Source organism: Rhinopithecus roxellana, chromosome 19 (genome assembly GCF_007565055.1).
Source record: "Rhinopithecus roxellana isolate Shanxi Qingling chromosome 19, ASM756505v1, whole genome shotgun sequence".
In the NCBI taxonomy this organism is placed as follows: Eukaryota; Metazoa; Chordata; class Mammalia; order Primates; family Cercopithecidae; genus Rhinopithecus; species Rhinopithecus roxellana.
Window position 1 is genome coordinate 41941169 of NC_044567.1, and position 20151 is coordinate 41961319.

Consider the following 20151-nt stretch of genomic DNA (forward strand, 5'->3'; position numbering starts at 1 on the left):
TGGGAGAAGTGGGGAGTATGGGGTGAACAAGGATAAGGATAAGACACGAGGAGGAAGAGAGAATATAATGATACAAACAAACTCAATGCTTTCAGTGCTTCCTGTAGGCCAGGTAAAGCCTGGTACTGTACTACTACTCTGACTTACAGATGAAGAGAGTGAAAGTCAGAGAGATACCATGCTGAACATCAGATAACTTTTATATTTATGTGGTAGAGCTGGGATTTGAACCCAGTTTACTGGGGGCCAAAGCCGCCCTTTCTTCCCCTTTAATGCCTTCCTAAGAGGGAAGGTAGGAGACACCTGAGTTGTTAGTGCTTTGGGAGGCTCTGGAAAAGGAAATTATTCCTGGGCAGAGCCTTATGGGCAGGTGAGGTTCTAGCCCCACCCCTTGTGATCCAATAGAGGCCCTAGACATGAGACAAAGTTCTGTGGGTTCCGGGCATCCTCTCACATCCCAGTCCCTGATCAGGGAAAGCAGGGCACAGCCTTGGGAGGAATGAATAAGCATGGTGAGTGGAGCTGGAGGCAGGGTTGGGCTGGAGGACAGGTCCTCTTGACCCTAGCTTGGACAGTCAAGACCATCACCATGAAGTCCAACCTCTTCTCAGTTACCCATCCATGTACCTGCAAGCCCTTTCCTTTCCCCTTCCTGAATACTTTTTTTTTTTTTTTTTTGGAGACAGAGTCTTGCTCTGTCATCCAGACTGGAGTGCAGTGGCGAGATCTCGGCTCACTGCAGCCTCTGCCTTCCGGGTTCTAGCGATTCTCGTGCCTCAGACTCCCGAGGAGCTGAGACCACAGGAACATGCCACAGCACCCAGCTAATTTTTGTATTTTGTATTTTTAGTAGTTGGCCAGGCTAGTAGCAAACTCCTGACCTCAAGTGATCCACCCACCTTGGCCTCCCAAAATCCTGGGATTACAGGCATGAACCACCGTGCCTGGCCTGTTTTTGTTTGTTTGTTTGTTTTAGAAACAGTCCTGCTGCGTCACCCAGGCTGGAGTACAGTGGGGTTATCATCATAGCTCACTGCAGTCTCAACCTCCCAGGGTCAAGTGATCCTCCCGCCTTGGCCTCCCAAAGTGCTGGGATTACAGGTGTGAGCCACCACATCTGGCTCCAGAATAGTCTTCACATCTGCTTCATCATCTCCCCATGCTCTCGTTCAGGCCTTTGTCTTTTCTGGCCTGGACCACTGTAATGACTCCTAAGTGGGGTCTCCCTCTGTCTTGTCAGAAGGAACATCCTAAAAGACAGCTTGGAATATGTCCTTCTACAAGAATGTTCAGTGGCTCCTCACTGCTGACAGGCAAAGTCCAAATTCCATAGCGCAGCACTCAATGTCCAACCCTTTCTTTTCAACCCCTTTTCCTCCTCCCCTTCCTCCTGAAACATCTCTGGAACCCTTTTCTAGCTGTGTACTAGGCCTGGCCTTTTACAACCAGAAGGCTAAAACACCAATTATGAGCATTTCCTTTGCTCTTTAAATAGGATGGACTGGGATCGATAGAAACGTTTCTTTTTCTTTTCTTCTTTTTTTTTTCTTTTTTGAGACGGAGTTTCGCTCTTGTTGCTCAGGCTGGAATGCAATGGCGTGATCTCGGCTCACCGCAACCTCCACCCCCGCCCCAGGTTCAAGTGATTCTCCTGTCTCAGCCTCCTAGTAGCTGGAATTACAGCCATGCACTGCCATGCCTGGCTAATTTTGTATTTTTAGTAGAGACAGGGTTTCTCCATGTTGGTCAGGCTGGTCTCGAACTCCCGACCTCAGGTGATCCACTTGCCTCGGCCTCCCAAAGTGCTGGGATTACAGGCATGAGCCACTGTGCCCGGCCTAGAAATGTTTCTTGACTTCCACGGCAAACTCCACGAGTTGTGTCTTCCCTGCCCTCCTCCCCTCTTTCCTTTACATCCTGTGACAGACACAGAATGCAAGAAGCCTGGTGAATGTTTGCTGAATGGGTGGGGGACACCTTCTAGGAGAGGCCAGCTTAGCTTCCATGTCAGTCCAAGAACTTCCTGCTGGGGCTACTGCTTGTGGTATCTGTGCCCTGAACAAAGGCACCAGCAAGAGGGGACAGTGGTGGCTGAAGTCAGAGGCATGTTTTCCTAATCGGCTCACCCTAAGGACAGCCTTTTCCCAATTGGCCTGCCCATAGAGGGTCCTTTTTCCATCTCCCTGACTATAAGGCGCCTTTTCTAATCATACAGAGGTGCTGTAAGCCCACCCGCCTGCCCGCCCCACCAGCGGAGATCCTGGGCTTCCTTAAGGCAAGACCCACTTGGAGGAAGGAAATCTCATTCAGAAAATAAAATATTCTACAAATAACCACCTATTAAAATGGGATCAGTGACCGGGCGTGGTGGCTCACGCTTGTAATCCCAACACTTTGGGAGGCCGAGGCAGGCAGATCTTGAGGTTAGGAGATCAAGACCATCCTGGCTAACACGGTGAGACCCCGTCTCTTCTAAAAATACGAAAAGTTAGCCAGGCATGGTGGCGGGCTCCTGTAGTCCCAGCTACTCAGGAGGCTGAGGCAGGAGAATGGCATGAACCCGGGAGGTGGAGCTTGTAGTGAGCCCAGATGGCACCACCACAGTCCAGCCTGGGCGATAGAGCGAGACTCTGTCTCAAAAAAAAAAAAAAAAAAAAAAGGGATCAGTAAGCCAGGGGAGGTGGCTTGTGGCTGTGAACCCACACTTTAGGCGACCTAGGCAGGAGACCTGCTTGAAGCCAGGAGTTCGAGACCAGACTGGGCAACATAGTGAGACCCTGTCTCAAAAAAAAAAATTTTTTTTTAATTGTAGAGAAGGGGTCTCACTCTTACCTAGGCTGGAGTGCAGTGGTGCGATCATGGCTCACTATAGCCTCGACTTCCCTAACTCAGCTTCCTCTCACCTCAGCCTCCCAAGTAGCTGGGACCACAGGTGTACACCACCATGCCGTTTTTTGTTTGTTTTGTTTTGTTTTTTGTAGCTAAATAAAAAGAGTCTCACCTTGTTGCCCACACTGGTCTCGAACTCTTGAGCTCAAGCCATCTGCCTGCCTCGATCTCCCAAAGTGCTGAGATTACAGGCGTGAGCCACCATGCCTGGACTTACAAAATTTTTCTGAAAAAGTATCCAGGGCCGGGCACGGTGGCTCACACCTGTAATCTCAGCACTTTGGGAGGCTGAGGAGGGCAAATCACCTGAGGTCAGGAGTTTGAGACCAGTCCGGCCAACATTGTGAAACCTCGTTTCTTTTTTTTTTTTTTTTTTTTTTTGAGACGGAGTCTCGCTCTGTCGCCCAGACTGGAGTGCAGTGGCCGGATCTCAGCTCACTGCAAGCTCCGCCTCCCGGGTTTACGCCATTCTCCTGTCTCAGCCTCCCGAGTAGCTGGGACTACAGGCGCCCGCCACCTCGCCCGGCTAATTTTTTTTTTTATTTTTTAGTAGAGACGGGGTTTCACCGGGTTAGCCAGGATGGTCTCGATCTCCTGACCTCGTGATCCGCCCGTCTTGGCCTCCCAAAGTGCTGGGATTACAGGCTTGAGCCACCGCGCCCGGCCGAAACCCCGTTTCTACTAAAAATACAAAAATTAGCCAGGCGCAGTGGGGCTTGCCTGTAGTCCCAGCTACTTGGGAGGCTGACGCAGGATAATCGCTTGAGCCAGTGAGGCGGAGGTTGCAGTGAGCTGAGATCCGGCCACTGCACTCCAGCCCGGGCGACAGAGTGAGACTCCGTCTCAAAAAAAAAAAAAAATTAAATTAAATGAAAAATTATTCTGGACCCTTTCTCGGGGACAGCAGGACTGCCCTGACCTTCCGGCTCACAGGTGTGAAGACTCCCTTGTGGAAGAAGGAACCGGAAGAACCCTGGGCCGAGGAGGCGGAGGAGGAAGGGAAGGAGGGGTCGGAGGACGAGGACGAGGACGAGGACGAGGACAACCAGAGGCCGCCGGAGGACAGCGCAGCGGAGGGCGAGGAGCCGCCGCAGGAGGCGGAGGAAGGCGAGGGCCGCGAGCGGCGCTCGGTGTCCTACTGCCCGCTGCGCCAGGAGTCCAGCACCCAGCAGGTGGCGCTGCTGCGGCGCGCGGACAGCGGCTTCTGGGGCTGGCTCGGCCCCTTGGCGCTGCTGGGCGGCCTGACGGCTCCCACCGACAGGTGAATGCGCGCTCCTCGGCCGGGGCACGAGGGACGCGGTGCCCGGGCCCCAGGGAGGAGGGGCGGCCCTAGGCACTGAGCGCCGGGTCCCCGCCGGCAGGAAGCGGAGCCTCCCGGAGGAGCCGTGCGTGTTGGAGATCCGGCAACGACCGCCGCGCCGCTGGGGCTGTGCGGGCTGCGAAATCCTTTTCTGCAAGAAATGCAGGAGTCTGCACAGCCACCCGGCCTATGTGGCGCACTGCGTTCTGGATCACCCGGATCTGGGTAAGGCGGGGGCCGCTGGGAGCTCCTGAGCGCCCCCACTCCCAGCCTTTGTGCCTTCCATCCTTTCCTAGTCCCAGACTTCATACCGACCTTCTCTCTTGGAACGCGGACTCCTCTCCGACACATTCCCAGAACCGCCCCTTCTCAACTGCTGTCCAGAGCGCCCCCATCCGGCAAGAAGGCCCACTGTTGGTGCTTGGTTCCCACCTGTCACCTAGCGCCCCCAGTGCAAAACCCAGCATAACCTAGAGCCCACTGTCAACAGCGCCTACCGAGGGCTCCCCGCCCCCACGCAGCACCAGCGCAACCGCACACCTGACTCTGTCCGCTCACACAGCCTCACCTTCACCTTTTGGGTATTTCAGATCTGCTCTGGCCCGGTGGGCAGAGGCATCGCCTAGAGAAAATAACCTCCAGGTTCCCTCATCCCTCTGACAAACCTTTCTCTTTCCCTGAAACCATTCAATAAAACCTCTGATCAAAGTGGCAGTGCTTTGAGGTGGGGCACGGTGGCTCCGGGTGGGGATGATCCTCCTGGGGTTCAAGCCAGAGGTAAAAGTGTGGGCAGGGAGCCTCTTCCCTCTCTACCCCAGAACGGTACAAACATTTGTATCCAAAGGTAAAGGCCCTTCTGCTCGCCGCAGAGAAGAAAATGAACGGGCAGGGCCAACAATGGCCCTGGGGAGCTGAGGGCTGAACCTTTGCCAGACCATTCTCCCCTCCCCTAGACGCCCTGGCTTGCTGAGGTCAATGCTGTGCATATGAGGCACTAGCAGGTGTGGAAGGGTGGGGGAAGCCTGGAAAACCAGATGCTAAAATAAATGCTGGCATGGGTGGAGGCTGAAGACAGGGAGGCTGGGGAGCTGGTTCCTTCTCCAGGAATCCCAGCTATTCTTGGCCAGACAGCAGGAGCTTTGGGAATGCCGCGTGTGTGGCCTGGAGAATGCGGCCATTGTGAGAGCACAAGGCCACCCCCAGCCTGCAGGGCTGCCTGTTGTGCAGGCTGCATCCCCAGCGCCCGCAGCGTTGCAGACCCCCAGGAAGGCCCCTTGACACATCATTCTCCATCTGGCCTGGGGGGCAAGGACATTTTGCTTTTTGAGGAGAGGCAGGCACCCTCTCTCCATCACAGCTCCACACACACACACACACACAGCTGGCTGGTCCTGGCTTGGATGGAAGAGCATGGCCTTGGCCTCCCCTGCACCCGTGCCCACCTGCTCTCAAAGGATGGAAGAACTGCTCCAAGGAAGGCTGCTTCCTGCCTCTCGGCCCACCAGCTGAAGGCGCCTCTTTATTCTAGCCCTGGACAAGAAGCCAAGGACTAGCAGGCCTGCATTAGTCTCCCTCCCACTCTGCGTCCTGACCCCACAAAGGGCCTCTGAGGTTGGAGACACCTAAGCCCTCATCCCCATCCATGCTTCCTGGGGGTGGGGCCTCTGACTAAATATGACACCATTTTCTAAGAACTGAGCCAGGAGGTCCTGAGGAGAAGGGCAGTCTTGCAAAGTGGTCTCTAATTTCTCTGCTGAGTTTTTCATCCCGCTGTTTGGATCCCAGTGCTGTCACCTCTTGAAAGGAACTGTACCCTTAGTAGAAGAAACAAAGGCCTGGGGAGGATAGAAGTCCTTGGAGGAAAGGACCAACGGATCTGGGACCCTTTTTTTGCTCTTCCTAAGATTGATCCCACCCCCACCTCCATGTGGTGGGAACAGACAAAGACAATGCTGCATTCTTCAAGGAACAAAGGCAGACAGACTTCCAGATGGAGGCTTTGCTGCCTGGTCTTCTGCAGAGGGACTCAGAGGCTTCTAAGATGGGTTCTGCCCCAGGGGTGGGGAACACGATTTTGCCCTGAGAGCACCACCAGTTTCTGAGATGAGGAGGTGCCTTCAGAACAGGGTACTCCCTGAGTTGGCGTGCCAGCAGCCCATCCAGGGCAGCTCGGTGCCCCAGCGGCCTGAGGTGGTCGCCTGCAGTTTGGCTTGGTCCAGGCGCCAGTAGCGGTCATCTCGGAAGAAGATGATGGAGCCGTCGGGCCTCGGCAAGGCGCCGCTGACCTCCTCAGGGATACCGCCCCAGTCCTGCAGACTTCGGGGGTAGTAGGGCTCCACTTGCAGTCCCCCTTGGGCCAGCACATAGTAGCGGGCACCCTTGAAGAGGATGAGGCGGCGCAGAGGAGGAAAGAAGAGGGCGGCGTCGGGGTGGTGGGGCAGGCCCCCTGCACGGCACAGCTGTGGGAGACCCCACACTGGCTTGGGGCCCCGGAACCTCCAGCATCGACCCCCTGTGGGAAATTGGGAGAGCCAGGGTGAGCTCTCTACCCTACCTCTGTCCCCCATACCTCTGCTCTCCTTTAAGCTGGAGCCCACGATGGTTGGTATTCATACCAATCAAATGGATTGCACTACTAATTAGTTATAAATAGCAGGGCGGTAGTAGCGACTACTGTTATTGTCTAGACTTCCAGCAGGTGTCAGCAGAGGGCAGATAGCCTCGAAAGGAAGGCCCAGCGCTTTCTCCACTGCCATCACTACTAATAATTCTACGAGGGCAAGGATTTTTGTTTCGTTCACTCCTGTATCCCTAACATATCCAACCGTGTCTAGTGCATACAAGGCACTCAATATTGGTTGAATGAATAAAAAATGAATGAATACTATTTACCTAAGTATTACCATGTATCTGGTAAGATATTGTACACTCTTCAGGCAATACTCTCTTTTCATACTCCTTCCCCAGAAAATCTGAGGTATTGTTTTCCCCATTCGAGAAATGCACACTCCAAAAGTTAAGCGACACGTCCAACCCCACACGGCTAGGATTCCAAGGAAGATCCAGCTCTTTCTGCTGAATTGCAGAATTCTAGAGCTGTCCTCTGCTTCCCTCTAGACTCCTCTCTGAAACTGTCCCTGGGACCTTGACACTTGCTGCTCCCTAATCCATCCCTGAAAGGTATCTTCTGATAGAGTCTCCCCTGGGGTCACAGGTTCAAATTGGAATAGAGACTCCACGATGGACTCGTGTGAGAGTCTTCCCCTCTTTTGTCCTTTTGACCTTGGACAGGACACCTCCCCTCTCTAGGGCTCAGTTTTCCCAGCTGCCCCAGAGCCAGTACCTTTGAAGAAGTAGAAATCTCCATCCTCCAATGACACTGCAGCAGCCTCAATGTTGGGGGGCAGCCCGATCCACCTTTCCTGTAGTGGACGGGGCTCTGAGACGTTGCCATCAGGTGCCACCTCCCAGAAGTGGCTCCCTTTAAAAATATACAGTCGCTGTTGCCTGTCTGCCCAGAGACAAGAGAGAGTTGAGGAGTGACCATCAGCTTCCTGCTGGCTTTCCAGGGAAGATGCTGTCCTGGAAGCCAGTTTCCCAAATGGAGAAGGGTAGGGTATGGTGTGTACAGTTGGTGCAGAGGGGAAAGTGGGCAGGAAGAAGCAGTGTTTTGCTTGGTGTGGGGTTGCTACTTGCAGCATGCTTGTGGCTTGGGATTTCTGGCTTTTACAATCCATCCCCACACCTTGTACTCCAGCTCTGGAGATCCTAAGAGATGTGGAAGGAGAGAATAAAGAAGCAAAGCCCCAGTTGGACCTTCTTACCTACAGTGATGGCATCGAAGGAAGAGTGGCAGTATTTAGGGCCCTGGGTTTCAGGGCGCCTTCCTTGGGAGCTGTGGGAGTCCCAGGCCTCAAAGTCAGTGAACAGCTTTCCTGGGAGCTGGACGGCCACCGAGCCCCCTAGAGGCTTCCCTTTGTGAGTAAAGAAATGAGAGAGAGAACACACATAGAGTGGAGGGTATGCTGTGCACTCAAGACCTTCCCTTGGTTACTTTCATGATTATTTAATATGAGGGGCAAGGAAGGAGAGTGGGAGTGGGGGTTAAGAGTTGTTCCTGGGCCAGGAGTGGTGTTTCACACCTGTAATCCCAGTGCTTTGGAAGGCCGAGGCAGGCAGTTCACTTGAGTTTAGGAGTTTGAGACCAGCCTGGCCAATGGTGAAACCCTGTCTCTACTAAAAATACAAAAATTAACCAGGCATGGTGGCCCACACCTGTAGTCCCAGCTACTTGGGAGGCTGAGGCAGGAGAATCGCTTGAATCCGGGAGGTGGAGGTTGCAGTGAGCCAAGATCATGCCACCGCACTCTAGCCTGGGTAACAGAGCGAGACTCCATCTCAAAAAGAAAAAAGAGTTGTTTCTGGTTGTCGGTGCTAACCATCAAACTAAACTCAGGAATCTTCTCCTACCCAACATCCTGGGACAGAGGAACCTCCTGAGATAAAATTGGAGTGGGGTATCAAGCAAGGGTTTGGAACTAAAAGGGGCAGGGAGTCCTCTTTCCTCATTCCTGGGCAACACAAGTGTCATGAGGGCAGAGTCCAGAGACTCAGGCTGTGACAACTACAGCAATTATAATAATTATATCACTATCCTTCACTTATGAGAGGAGTGAAGCAGAGTCCAACAAGCTTATTATTTGGTGCCATCACCTGAATCCCAGTCTGCAATTTCCTAGCTGCATGACCCTGAGCAAGTTACCTAACCTCTCTGAGCCCCATTATTTTGATCTGTGGATGAAAAGAAGCATACTTCATGGGTGTGTTGCATGTCAAGTGCCTTGCCCACAGTAGGTACTCATGAAATACTAGCTGTTAGTATTACGGGGTATAAGTTTCTCAGGCTACAAAGCATGCGCATACCCAGTAGCACAACAGCCCTGTGAGGTAAGCAGGGCCTCAATTGTTATCCCTTTTCACAGAAGGTGAAACTGAGGGCTCACAGAGGGAAAATGCCCAAGAGCATCTGCTAATCAGGGATAGAAGGTGACTTGAACCCAGGCCTCCTGGCTCTGCCCATGGCACTCTGAGACAGCCCTGCGCTGAGATAGGTCCCAGGGCAGTAGCACTGGCCCACCGGGGGGAAGAAGACCTGGTCTGAGCCCATCACCAGGCAGAGGTGGGCAGATTTTGGGGGTAGGGGGCATCAGCGTCATGGTGAGAGAAAGGCTTGGGGAGAGCTAGTGGCTGGGGCAGGAATGAAGGCTTTGGGGTCTGGGATGGGGAAAGAGGTGGGCCTGAGGATTGGGTATGGGTGATGGGGCCGGGACATGATGTGAGCGGGAGCTCCGGAGGCTGGAGGTTGCGCAGAAATCCAGTAAGTGGAACGCAAGGGGCTGGGGCTAGGGGGACTGTGCACAGGAATTGGTTGGGACTGATGGGAGAGATGAGGCCCATGGACTCGGGGGAGCAAGAGTCCGAGGTTTTTCAGATTTGAGCGGGGCATGGGGCTTTAGAATTGGGACGAATCGGCGACAGGGAGGCCAGATCTATGCGCTTAGGATGGGAAATCATATTTGAGGAGCTGACGTTCAAGGACAGAAGGCCCGGGGGGCAAGGGTGGGACCAAGAGCGGGGCATGTCCGGAGCCCTTACCATACAGGCTCTGCACGGCCAGCACGTCGTCCCAGCTGAGCAGCGCGTCGCGGCCCAGCCTCTTGTAGTAGGGCGCCATGAGCGCGCGCGGTGCGGGCGAGTGGGTGAGGCCGAGCGTGTGACCGATCTCGTGCGCCAGCACCACGAACAGGTTGCGCCCGCGGCGGCGGCTCAGAGACCACCGCTCGTCTTGGTCGAAGTGCGCTTCGCCGCGGCGGGGCAGGAAGGCGTGCGCCAGGGCGCCCCCTGCAGGCGGGGCAGAAGGTCAGGGGCTGCCACGGCCCACGATGCCCACGATGCCCCCAAGTACTCGCGGCCCAGGGCAAATGCCACTGGGGTATGTGTGGCTGTTTTCTGCTGTACAGTTCCCCTCCTAAAGTCTGACAGAACCTGATGTGTGCAGAGGTGAACAGATGACTAGGCTGTGGAGGCCTAAGAGGCACTGTGGTGCAGGTATGGCATGGGCCCACCAATTTGGGTGCCATACCTACTTTTACAATCTACTAGCTGTGTGACCTTCAGCATTTAGCTTAACCTCTCTCTGTCTTAACTTCCTGATTTACAAATAGGAATGATGATGGTGAGCTTCTTCCTCACAGAGCTGTTCTGAATAATAAGTGTGTGTGTGCGTGTGTGTGTACATGTGTATTACAAATCATGCAGCAGGGTGCGGTAGCTCACGCCTGTAATCCCAGCACTTTGGGAGGCTGATGTGGGAGTAACATTTGAGTCCAGGAGTTCAAGACCAGCCTGGGGAACAAAGCAAGACCTCGTCTCTGCTAAAAACCAAAAACATTAGCTAGGTGTGGTGGTGTGCACCTGTAGCCCCAGCTCCTTAGGAGGCTGAGGTGGGGAGGCTCTCTTGAGTCCCAGGAGGTCAAGGCTGCAGTGAGCTGTGATTGCGCCACTGCACTCCAGCCTGGGTGACAGAGTGAGACCCTGTCTCAAAACAAAACAAAACAAAACACACACACACATACACACACACACACAAAAAAAAAACAAAAAAACATGAAACAACAACAACAAAAAAGTGATCTTTGGAACAGTGCCTAGCACATAATAAGGGCTACATATGAATTACTTTCAAAAATATCTAGAAGTAGGTAGAGTATAGTTACCCCTAAAAGGAGGCATGATAGGACCTTCTGTTTCTTGATTTGGGTGCTGGGAGTGTTCGGTGTATGAAAGTTCATCAGGCTAAACTTGAGATGGTTCACTTCTATATGTATGTATATTTTCTTTAATAAAAAGTATATATTTTTATTATTTATATATAATTATAATTAAATATAATATATATAATTATAATTAAATATTATATATATATATATTCTTGCCCTCCTCTGCCAGGGCACCTCTGGGGGGCCTCTCTCTACTTATAATAGGAATGAGCAGAGGGAGTTGGGCTGGATCAGTGATTTTCAAGCTTTTAGTGTGCCCCAGATGGAGCTTATTACATGTGCAGGTGCCAGGGTACCACCCCTAACGATTCACCTTCTACAGGGGCAGGTGACCCTGACACAGGAGTCAGAAAACTGCACTAGGATAAAGTTTACATAGAAGCTTGTTGAGGGTTCCTCCAGCTTTGCCTTCTTGGACCCCAGGCCAACTGGGACTGACAAAGATAGGGGGGCTGGACTAAAAGGAGAGCCTCCTGGGGCATGGAAAGTCAGCTGTGTGTAGGAGGAATACTTGCTTATTTTGAATACGCCTCCAGCTGTTTCGAGCACTGTTCACTCTATTCAACTCTCACTGGGAGACGGATGGGCAGCTTTGGGAAAGGAGAAGACCACTATTCAAAAAGACAAAGTATCTGTCCCAAATCGGAGAGCTGCTTGGGGATCCCAAAGTCCTCACTCCCAGTGCAGTGCTGTCTTAACTAGGTATGGATAGAACCATCTCAGGTAGATCACGTGGATGAAGTCAGTTACAAATAAGTGCATGTGTGCACTACATGTGGATTCTTGCAAAGCCTAGATTTCTCTTGATCCTAATCCAGGTCCCAGCAACAGGGCCTAGATGTGGGCTCTGCTGTAGGTGGGCTTGACTGAAAGCAGGAGGGTGCGAGGGAGATGGGGGCTCAAGTTCCCAGGCCATACAAGGGCTTAAGTCCCCAGCCTGAAGGGGTCTGATCAGGTTTCCTTTCTTCATTAGGAGAGGAAATATGCAAATAGCCTATACTCAGGTTCTGAAGGCCAGCGTTGGGCAGAAGGGGAAGAGAGTGTTTTAAATTGCAGCCAGAACCTTCAGGTTGGGGACAAACAGAACTATCTGTGGTGTAGGTATAAAAAGCACTTCCCTGTCGGGGTTGTCAGGAGTAGGGTGCCTCTTGCCCTGTGGCAGCAGCTGTGGTATTTGGGGGTGGGAGAGCAGTGGTGGGCAGTGGATGTGTTTTAGGGCTCTGGAGTGAACATCCACTGTGGAGAACAAGAGAAGCACAGGCCTGTCTAGAGGCAGAGGATGGATGATGAGACCTTGGGAAATTCTCCCAGAATGCATAATACTCTTTAGAATTTGCAAAGCATTTTTCTTGCAGAGCTTCATCTGACTGTCCATTCAGACATGTGACACATAATAAAGCAAGGACCACTGTTCCCATTTTAGGATGAGGAGACTGAGGGTTTTTCGCAGGGAGATGTGGCTCTGCCAAGGCCACAGGGAGGGTGAATACTTCATTGCCACCCCCAAACTGCCTCTCCAAGTTGGGTTCCCCTCCTGCTGTGTGGGAGGGAGGCTTTGTGTCAGCACCTGGGCCATCAAAGGCGTTCCCCAGCCCATCGTTGTGGTCCCCTTGGAAGAAGGTGAGCCGGATGTCAGCGGGGCCTGTGGCTGGGGCCTCCCAGAACTCCAGCGCTGAGACGTTGCTCCACAACTGGAAGGCGGCGCGCACGGCGCCCCGAACTGCCGGCTCCGGCAGGCGCTCAGGCCAGTTCACCAGGCGGTAGGAGAGGTGCTGCTTGTACCATTTGTTACCTGCCACCCAGAAAGCCCACGTCAGTCACACCTGCTGCAGAGCCTGAGTCTGGCCCTCACAGACCCAGTATGATGGCGAGGTGTAGGCCCTCTCCCAGCAGCCCCTGGTCTGATGGGGAAGACATAGTTTTTGCCCTAGGCAGCTCCCGCTTTGACTAGGGCAATACTACCTGGCTGAGGGCAGCCCTCAGACTGAGAGGACTCCCCTTACCCTGGATAGTCCCCAGTGCAGTGGCTTGGACTGTGGAGGTCCCAGTGTGTTGGAGGGGATGCAGCCTCTGCCCAGGAGAAGCCCCCAATCTGAAGGAGTCTGTCTGAACCCTTGGTCTAGGGTCTTATTCTTCCCCACAGCCTGGGCTGAGTCTGAAAACAGTTCTGTGTCTGTTGCTACCAGCAAATCCCAGCCCCCACCTGCAGTGTCAGAACGGAGGCGAGTGGGGCCACAGAGGCCACAGCTGTGACTCCCCCAGCCCCCCACCATCTCTCTTCAGGCCTCACACCCTCCTGCCACCTCTAGACACTTCACTCTGCCCTTTCCAGGGCCTGGGGTCTATGGCCAGCCAACAACCACAAGACTCATTCATTTGAGGTTCTTTCCTGCCCCTCTCCTCCTCGCTTCCTCAGGGACTCTGGAGAGCTCTGAGGTGAAAACAAATAAGAACAAAGGGTGTGTTTTGTCACTGACTGAGAGAAAGTTTTCCATCTCTGCTTAGTTAAGGGCTTTTCTCCCTTTGCCCCAAATTACAACTCCTCCCTGAGGGCTGAGACTCTGGCCCCTTGCCCCAGCCGCCGTCAACTGAGTCTGGGCCCATCTGCAGCTCAGCATGAACCCGGCAGCAGCATGGCTGGAAGGGCCAGATCCCGAGTTTCTTGTGGGCTATTTCTGAGCCCTGCAAATTCAGGGGCTGGGATTATAACCTCAAGTAGAAGACTCACGGCTTGGAGGCAGGACTCTTGGGCCAAGGGTGTGATAACTGAGACCTGAGACCCCAGGACAAGGGGCCTGCCCAGGATCCCAGAATGAGTGAGTAGATGAGGCAGGCCCTGACACCTAATCCAGGGCTCTTCCATTATCCCACATAGACAGGCAGGCACATTTGCCAGGACTCTATAAATCTGCCCAAACATCATTCCTTCTGGTCAAAGCATGAGCTGAGATTCTCCAGATGTAAGGGAGGGTCTTGGAGAGCAGAGGAGCTGGATTCCCTTCTCCTCACCAATGCAAGTGGGGGAGGGGCACATCCCTTCTCCCACCCCCGAGTCAAACTCCATTCAAGGCAATGCCGCCTCCCTGGGCCTGTTTGGGCCTGGCAACTACCCAACCTCTGCCTCCCAGCCAGTGACCAACCCTTAACGAGGGGAGAGGGAATGACTCTAAGGAAGCGAGGGAGACAAGGAAGGCAGAGGGAAGGCCTGGGGTCCAGAGGTGCAGCTGAGGGTTTGTGATGTGCCAGTCACACTTCTGCTGGGCACACTGTGAGTCTTCACTGGGCACCAGACTGTCTGGTGCTGGGCTCTTTCACACCCTGCTGTGGGGACAGTCTCCCAGGCTTTCTTTCCCCTCACAAACCTTTAATCCACTAGCATAGTGTGAGATGGCTCCTTCTGCCTCTTTGCAGCTAGCGGGGCCCCTCACTTCCCAGGCAGAAGAGGGGGTGGTGGGCAGTTTTCTCATTCTAGGCCGCCAGTGAAGGTGACAGGTCTCAGAATAAAATCCTGTAGGAAACTCTGAGTGTGTGCATGTGTGTGTTTGGGGGAAGGATAGGGAGGATGAATAGGAATGGAACTTGAAAGAAAATGACTGTTTTCCTGAGAGAGGAGCAGGGTAGGGGGTGTCACTAGTGTGCCTGCCAGGAAGAAAGGACCTGGCCGGGGGCCAGCAGCCTGAGCCCTTGCCCCTGTCTCCCTCCAGATTTGCTCCCATGGAGAAAGCTAACCGCTTCAGGCCCTGTCCCAAACTCCTGGCCAGGGAGGGCTGGTTTTCATGGTGACCCCCAGGCCCTAGTAGCACCTAGCATTGTACCCCCTGACACCCTTGCTCCACAGTTCAAAAAGAAAGAGGGAAGGAAAAAGTATGGGAAGGGGGAGGAGAGCTAAAAGCTTTGCCTGGACAGAACCCTGGAGTTCTGACTCCCAGCAGGGAATTGACACTGTGGAAAGAACATGGGTTAGAATCCCAGTATCTCTACTTGCAAACTTATGTAACAAATTATGGAATCTCTCCAAGCCTCAGTTTCCTTATGTGCAAAATGGGGTTGATAAGACTTTCCCCATGATAAGATGTGAGGCTTAAATGATACAGCAACGTGGAACTGCTGGGCATGTAGTGCATACTCAATAAATATACATTCCCCTCTTCTTTCCTTTTCTACCCAGATACACCCTGGTGCCCCCAACCTCTGCCAGCTCATGAAAGAACAAAAGGCCTGCAGGTAGGTAGGAAGAGCAGGTACCTGCAATGAGGTTGCCAGATGAGTTTCTTTTTTCTTTGTTTTGAGAGTGAGTCTCACTCTGTCACCCAGGCTAGAGTGCAGTGGCACAATTTTGGCTCACTGCAACATCTACCTCTCAGGTTCAAGGAATTATTCTGCCTCAGCCTCGAGTATCTAGGATTACAGGTATGTGCCACCACACCAGGCTAATTACTTTTTGTATTTTTAGTAGAGACAGGGTTTTACCATGTTGGCCAGGCTGGTCTCAAACTCCTGACCTCAGGTGATCCACCCGCCTCTGCCTCCCAAAGCGCTGGGATCAAAGATGTGAGCCACTGTGTCCAGCTGCCAGATAAATTTCTTTTTTTAACTTTAAAAAACTATTTGTTGTTCATCTGAAATTCAAATTTAACTGGGCATCCTGTATTTTATTTGGCAACTGAGTAATACTATCCTCTATCAAAAAGAGATGCTCTGGCTGGGCACGGTGGCTTGCGCCTGTAATCCCAGCACTTTGGGAGGCCGAGGTGGGCAATCACCTAAGGTCAGGAGCTTGAGACCAGCCTGGCCAACATGGTGAAACCCCGTCCTTACTAAAAATACACACACACACACACACACACAATTAGCCTGTCATGGTGGCATGTGCCTGTAATCCTAGCTATTCAGGAGGCTGAGGCAGAAGAATTGCTTGAACCCCATAGGTGGAGGTTGCAGTCACCCGAGACTGCGCCACTGCACTTCAGCCTGGGTGAAAGAGCGAGGCTTCATCTCAAAAAAAAAAAAAAAAAAAAAAAAAAAAAAAAAGAGAGAGAGAGATGCTCGAAATTGTACAGTGACGAACTCTATTAGATCCTTCCTTTGGGGTGTGAGAAGGTGAGATACAGCCAGAAGGAAGCAGCCCCAGAGCTCAGGTCAAAGTACAGCTGCTGGACTGTTTCTGGGGCTGCCCCACTTTCCACTGCATTCTCACAACAAGCCCCTTCCACCTGGTAATCAGGGACCATCTCTCCTTTGCAACCTAGAAGGGCCTATGTCTCGGATGAAGGAACGGAGCCTCAGTGAGCAAAGTGACCTGGCCCAGGCCACACAGCTGAGAGTTGAACCCAGGGCCTCTGGCTCCAGGGATGCTGCTCTCTGTTCTACCAGTGCCTCTTGAACTCACAGCTCTCTGCTCTTCTAGTTCACTCTTCCTCTCTGTTGCCCAGAAACATGGTGGGACACAGAACATGTTGACACCAAGGGCATCTTGACTCTGGAGCCAGACCCCATTGCTGACTCCTTGCTTTACCAGGAAGGCAAGCAGTCAGTACTGAGGACCTAGAGTGGCTGGGCGTGTAGGTGAAGCAGAATTGGGTTGGCAAACACCTGGAAACAGCTGCCCTCCAACAGCGAAGGGGAACTGCCCACAATTTCCTTACAAGTTAGTTAAGAAATGAGAACAAACTATGTGCCTTCTGTCCTGTTCCTAATGAATACTATCAGTAAAAGTAGTCAATTAAGCACATTAAAAGTAGCAATGGCCCAAAGTGTTCACAGTAAAATTAATGATAGATGAAAATCTGGTTAAAAACCCCCATCTTGTTAGAAATCTTGAAAGCTGCAAAAATTGAGCAGAGAAAATTAGACTTAGTAAAAACAATCAGGTTGTTAAAATTACGCATGGTAGGCCAGGCGCGGTGGCTAACGCCTGTAATCCCAGCCTTTTGGGAGGCCGAGGTGGGTTTGAGACCAGCCTGGCCAACATGGCAAAACCCTGTCTCTACTAAAAATCCAGAAATGAGCCGGGCGTGGTGGCATGCGCCTGTAGTACCAGCTACTTGTGAGGCTGAGGCAGGAGAATCGCTTGAACCCAGGGGGCGGAGGTTGCAGTGAGCTGAGATTGCGCCACTGACTCCAGCCTGGGCGACAGAACAAGACTGTCTCAAAAAAAATTATGTATAGTAAAACTCGCTATTTGTGAAAAACTGACAAAAGAATCAAATCTTCATAAATCTTAGATCTGTACCACTTAACCCCTGGAATATTAAATTTGGCTAAAAGAAGGAGGAGGAGAAAAGGAAGAAACAAAATAAAGCTACAAAAGGAAAATTATGACAGCAGAAACTGTAATGTGCAAACTGTGCTGTGATGAAATGTTTAAAAGAGGCAAATCCACTGAGACAGAAGTGGATTAGTGGTTGCCACAGGCTAGGGGAAGGGGAGAAGGGGGAATGACTGCTAATGGGCATGGAGTTTCTTTTCCGGGTGATGAAATGTTCTGGAATTAGATTGTGGTAATGGTTGCACAATTCCGCAAATATCCTAAAAACCACTGAATTGTACACTTTAAATGGGTAAATTGTATGGGATGTGAACTATATCTCAATAAAGTGGTTAAAAATATGCTATGGACAAAGTAAATCTTATGAATCACAACTTTGTTTAATAACCGTTTGAAAAAGAATGAATTCTAATACCAGCACTGTGGGAGGCCGAGACGGGCGGATCACGAGGTCAGGAGATCCAGACCATCCTGGCTAACACCGTGAAATCCCGTCTCTACTAAAAAATACAAAAAACTAGCCAGGCAAGGTGGCGGGTGCCTGTAGTCCCAGCTACTCAGGAGGCTGCGGCAGGAGAATGGCGTAATCCCGGGAGGCAGAGCTTGCAGTGAGCTGAGATCCAGCCACTGCACTCCAGCCTGGGCGACAGAGCGAGACTCCGTCTCAAAAAAAAAAAAAAAAGAAAAAGAATGAATTCTGATGAAAATAACTTCAGTAAATATAAATGAAAAATGTTAGCAACAGTTTAACTGCCCTGCATTGAAAATTGATCAAGGAATTACGTGGGTTTTGTGGGGTTTGATCTGGAAAAATGTACAATGAAAATTCATCAATGTAGGTGTCATTCTGACTTAAATGTCTGTATTCACAATCATGGTCCTCAAGCCAAGAGTTCCTATTCACCCACTCCTCCCGTGCCCTAGGGAAGAGAGGTTACTGATAAAGTCCAGTCCCAGGCTCAGCTGTTTTCCTAGCCATTGGCTTCAAGACTTTGGGAAATCTTAGCCTAGCCAGATTTTAACAGTGCTCACCTTGCTTTGCAAAGCGTTTCTTACGCCTCATTTTGGTCCGGTGTCTAGCAAACAGGTCACTGATCCTCTCAGCCCAGGCCGCATAGCTGTTGGTATCTGCAACCCCGCAGCGGGGACGAGTCATCTGGCGCACGGTGGCGCGGTCCAGCATACCGCTGACGGGTAGCTGGGACACCCACTGAAATGCTCTATCAGGAGGAAAGGACCACAAGGGGAGGGTGAGTGGTAAGGGTGAGGGCAGGGAGGTCTGCCTCCCTGGGGTGTGGCCAGCCAGGTTTCCAGGAGGAGGGAGGAAATGGCCACAGCTTGGCATCCTAGCACCCCTACCCCAAGTCCTCCACATCCCTCCACCCTACCTGATGGCATCGCTGAATCGAGTGGAGGTGGGAGCTTTGGGGACCTGTTCATTGAGGTATCCATACTTCTCTAGGAATGCCTGTGGGAGAGAGGAATATCTGCTGTTTCCATAGCATACTTTTCCCTTCCTTGGTCCCCAAGGACCCATGGCATATACATCCTGCCCAGTCTCACCTCTTGTCTTTTGCCCAAGAGGGTCTATAAGCTATAGCAAAATGAGTCCTGGGATTAAAGTCAAAAGGATTTGGACTCAATTCCAGGCCACCACTAACTAGCTGATGATCTCAGGCAAGTCACTCAATATTTCTGAACCTTTGCTTCCTTATGCCTAAAACTGGGCCAGTAGTACCTGCCTTGCAGTACCTACTGGGCCAGTGGTACCTACCCATTTCTTATGGCATTGGTAGGAATCTAGCAGGACATGCTAGACAGTAGAGTAACAGGCTCTGGAATCAGGCCCACTAGGTTTGAATTCCAACTAGTAAGATACTTCTCTAAACCACAGGTTTCTCAACTGTAAAGTGGGCATAATACTAGTACTTACCTTACAGGGGTTTTTTGTGTGTGAGGACTAATCAAAAGAGTGCTTATAAAGCACTTAGCACAGTGCCTGTCACATAGGAGGGACTCCATACAGAGTAGCTATTATAATATGTGTTATGTGTTATATGCATATACACTATTCATATACATCCTGAAACAACTACATTCTCTAGAATATCTTCTGGTATTGATTAGGAGCTAATCAGGTGCTAGCTCTGCCATGGCTGGATTGTGAATTGTCTAATTCTGGCTTTTTAAAAAAAAAAAGTTATCTTCCCCACCAATGTAGATATATTTATTTTGTTTTTGTTTTGTCTGAGATGGAGTTTTGCTCTTGTTGCCTAGAATGGAGTGCAATGGTACAATCTCAGCTCACTACAACCTCCACCTCCCGGGTTTAAGCGATTCTCCTGCCTCAGCCTCCCAAGTAGCTGGGATTACAGGCACATGCCACCACGCCTGGCTAATTTTTTGTATTTAGTAGAGATGGGGTTTCACCATGTTGGCCAGGCTGGTCTTGAACTCCTGACCTCAGGTGGTCCACCCACCTCAGCCTCCCAAAGTGCTGAGATTCCAGGTGTGCGCCACCACACCCGGCCCCAAATGTAGCTCTATTAAAGGTCCTAGAACAAGAAATGCACTTACCACTAACCTTATAATTGATATAAAAACTTGACTCTCTAAAAGATGTATTTTTTGAATTAGAAAGCTTCTTTTAGTCATTCATTTGTTAATTAATGCAGTGTACTAGGTACCCTGCTAGGTACAATAAAAAATAAGACATCCCTAAGCCAGGCGCAGTGGCTCACGCCTGTAATCCCAGCACTTTGGGAGGCCAAGGTGGGCACATCACCTGAGGTCAGGAGTTCAAGACCAGTCTGGCCAACATGGCGAAACCCCATCTCTACTAAAAATACAAAAAT

The 20151-nt window shown here is 51.6% G+C and overlaps 2 protein-coding genes across 4 annotated transcripts in view; one reads left to right on the forward strand and one right to left on the reverse strand.

Moving 5' to 3' along the window:
- The first annotated feature begins 499 nt into the window (after positions 1-499).
- C19H17orf50 (chromosome 19 C17orf50 homolog) lies at positions 500-4900 on the forward strand. The gene is made up of 3 exons (XM_010385195.1): positions 500-512; positions 3823-4150; positions 4251-4900. The coding sequence occupies exons 1-3, from the start codon at positions 500-502 to the stop codon at positions 4441-4443; spliced, it is 534 nt and encodes a 177-aa protein (XP_010383497.1). The 3' UTR covers positions 4444-4900.
- A 767-nt stretch (positions 4901-5667) lies between these two features.
- Positions 5668-20151, reverse strand: part of MMP28 (matrix metallopeptidase 28) — a 29826-nt gene continuing 15342 nt past the window's right edge. Inside the window, exons 2-8 of one of the 3 annotated variants that reach the window (XM_010385193.2) lie at positions 18685-18764; positions 18329-18516; positions 12596-12820; positions 9845-10090; positions 8014-8163; positions 7533-7700; positions 5668-6567 (exon numbers count right to left, since the gene is read on the reverse strand). In XM_010385193.2, coding sequence (XP_010383495.1) covers positions 6479-6567; positions 7533-7700; positions 8014-8163; positions 9845-10090; positions 12596-12820; positions 18329-18516; positions 18685-18764 — 1146 coding nt within the window. In that variant the 3' untranslated portion in view covers positions 5668-6478. Of the gene's footprint in view, positions 6702-7532; positions 7701-8013; positions 8164-9844; positions 10091-12595; positions 12821-18328; positions 18517-18684; positions 18765-20151 lie in introns of all 3 variants that reach the window. The other 2 variants (XM_010385192.2, XM_030924251.1) reach the window with 2 other exon arrangements.

Coding starts and splice junctions, on each gene's coding strand:
- C19H17orf50 (XM_010385195.1), top strand. Junction 4,151..4,250: donor CTGACGGCTCCCACCGACAG/GTGAATGCGCGC, acceptor CCCCGCCGGCAG/GAAGCGGAGCCTCCCGGAGG.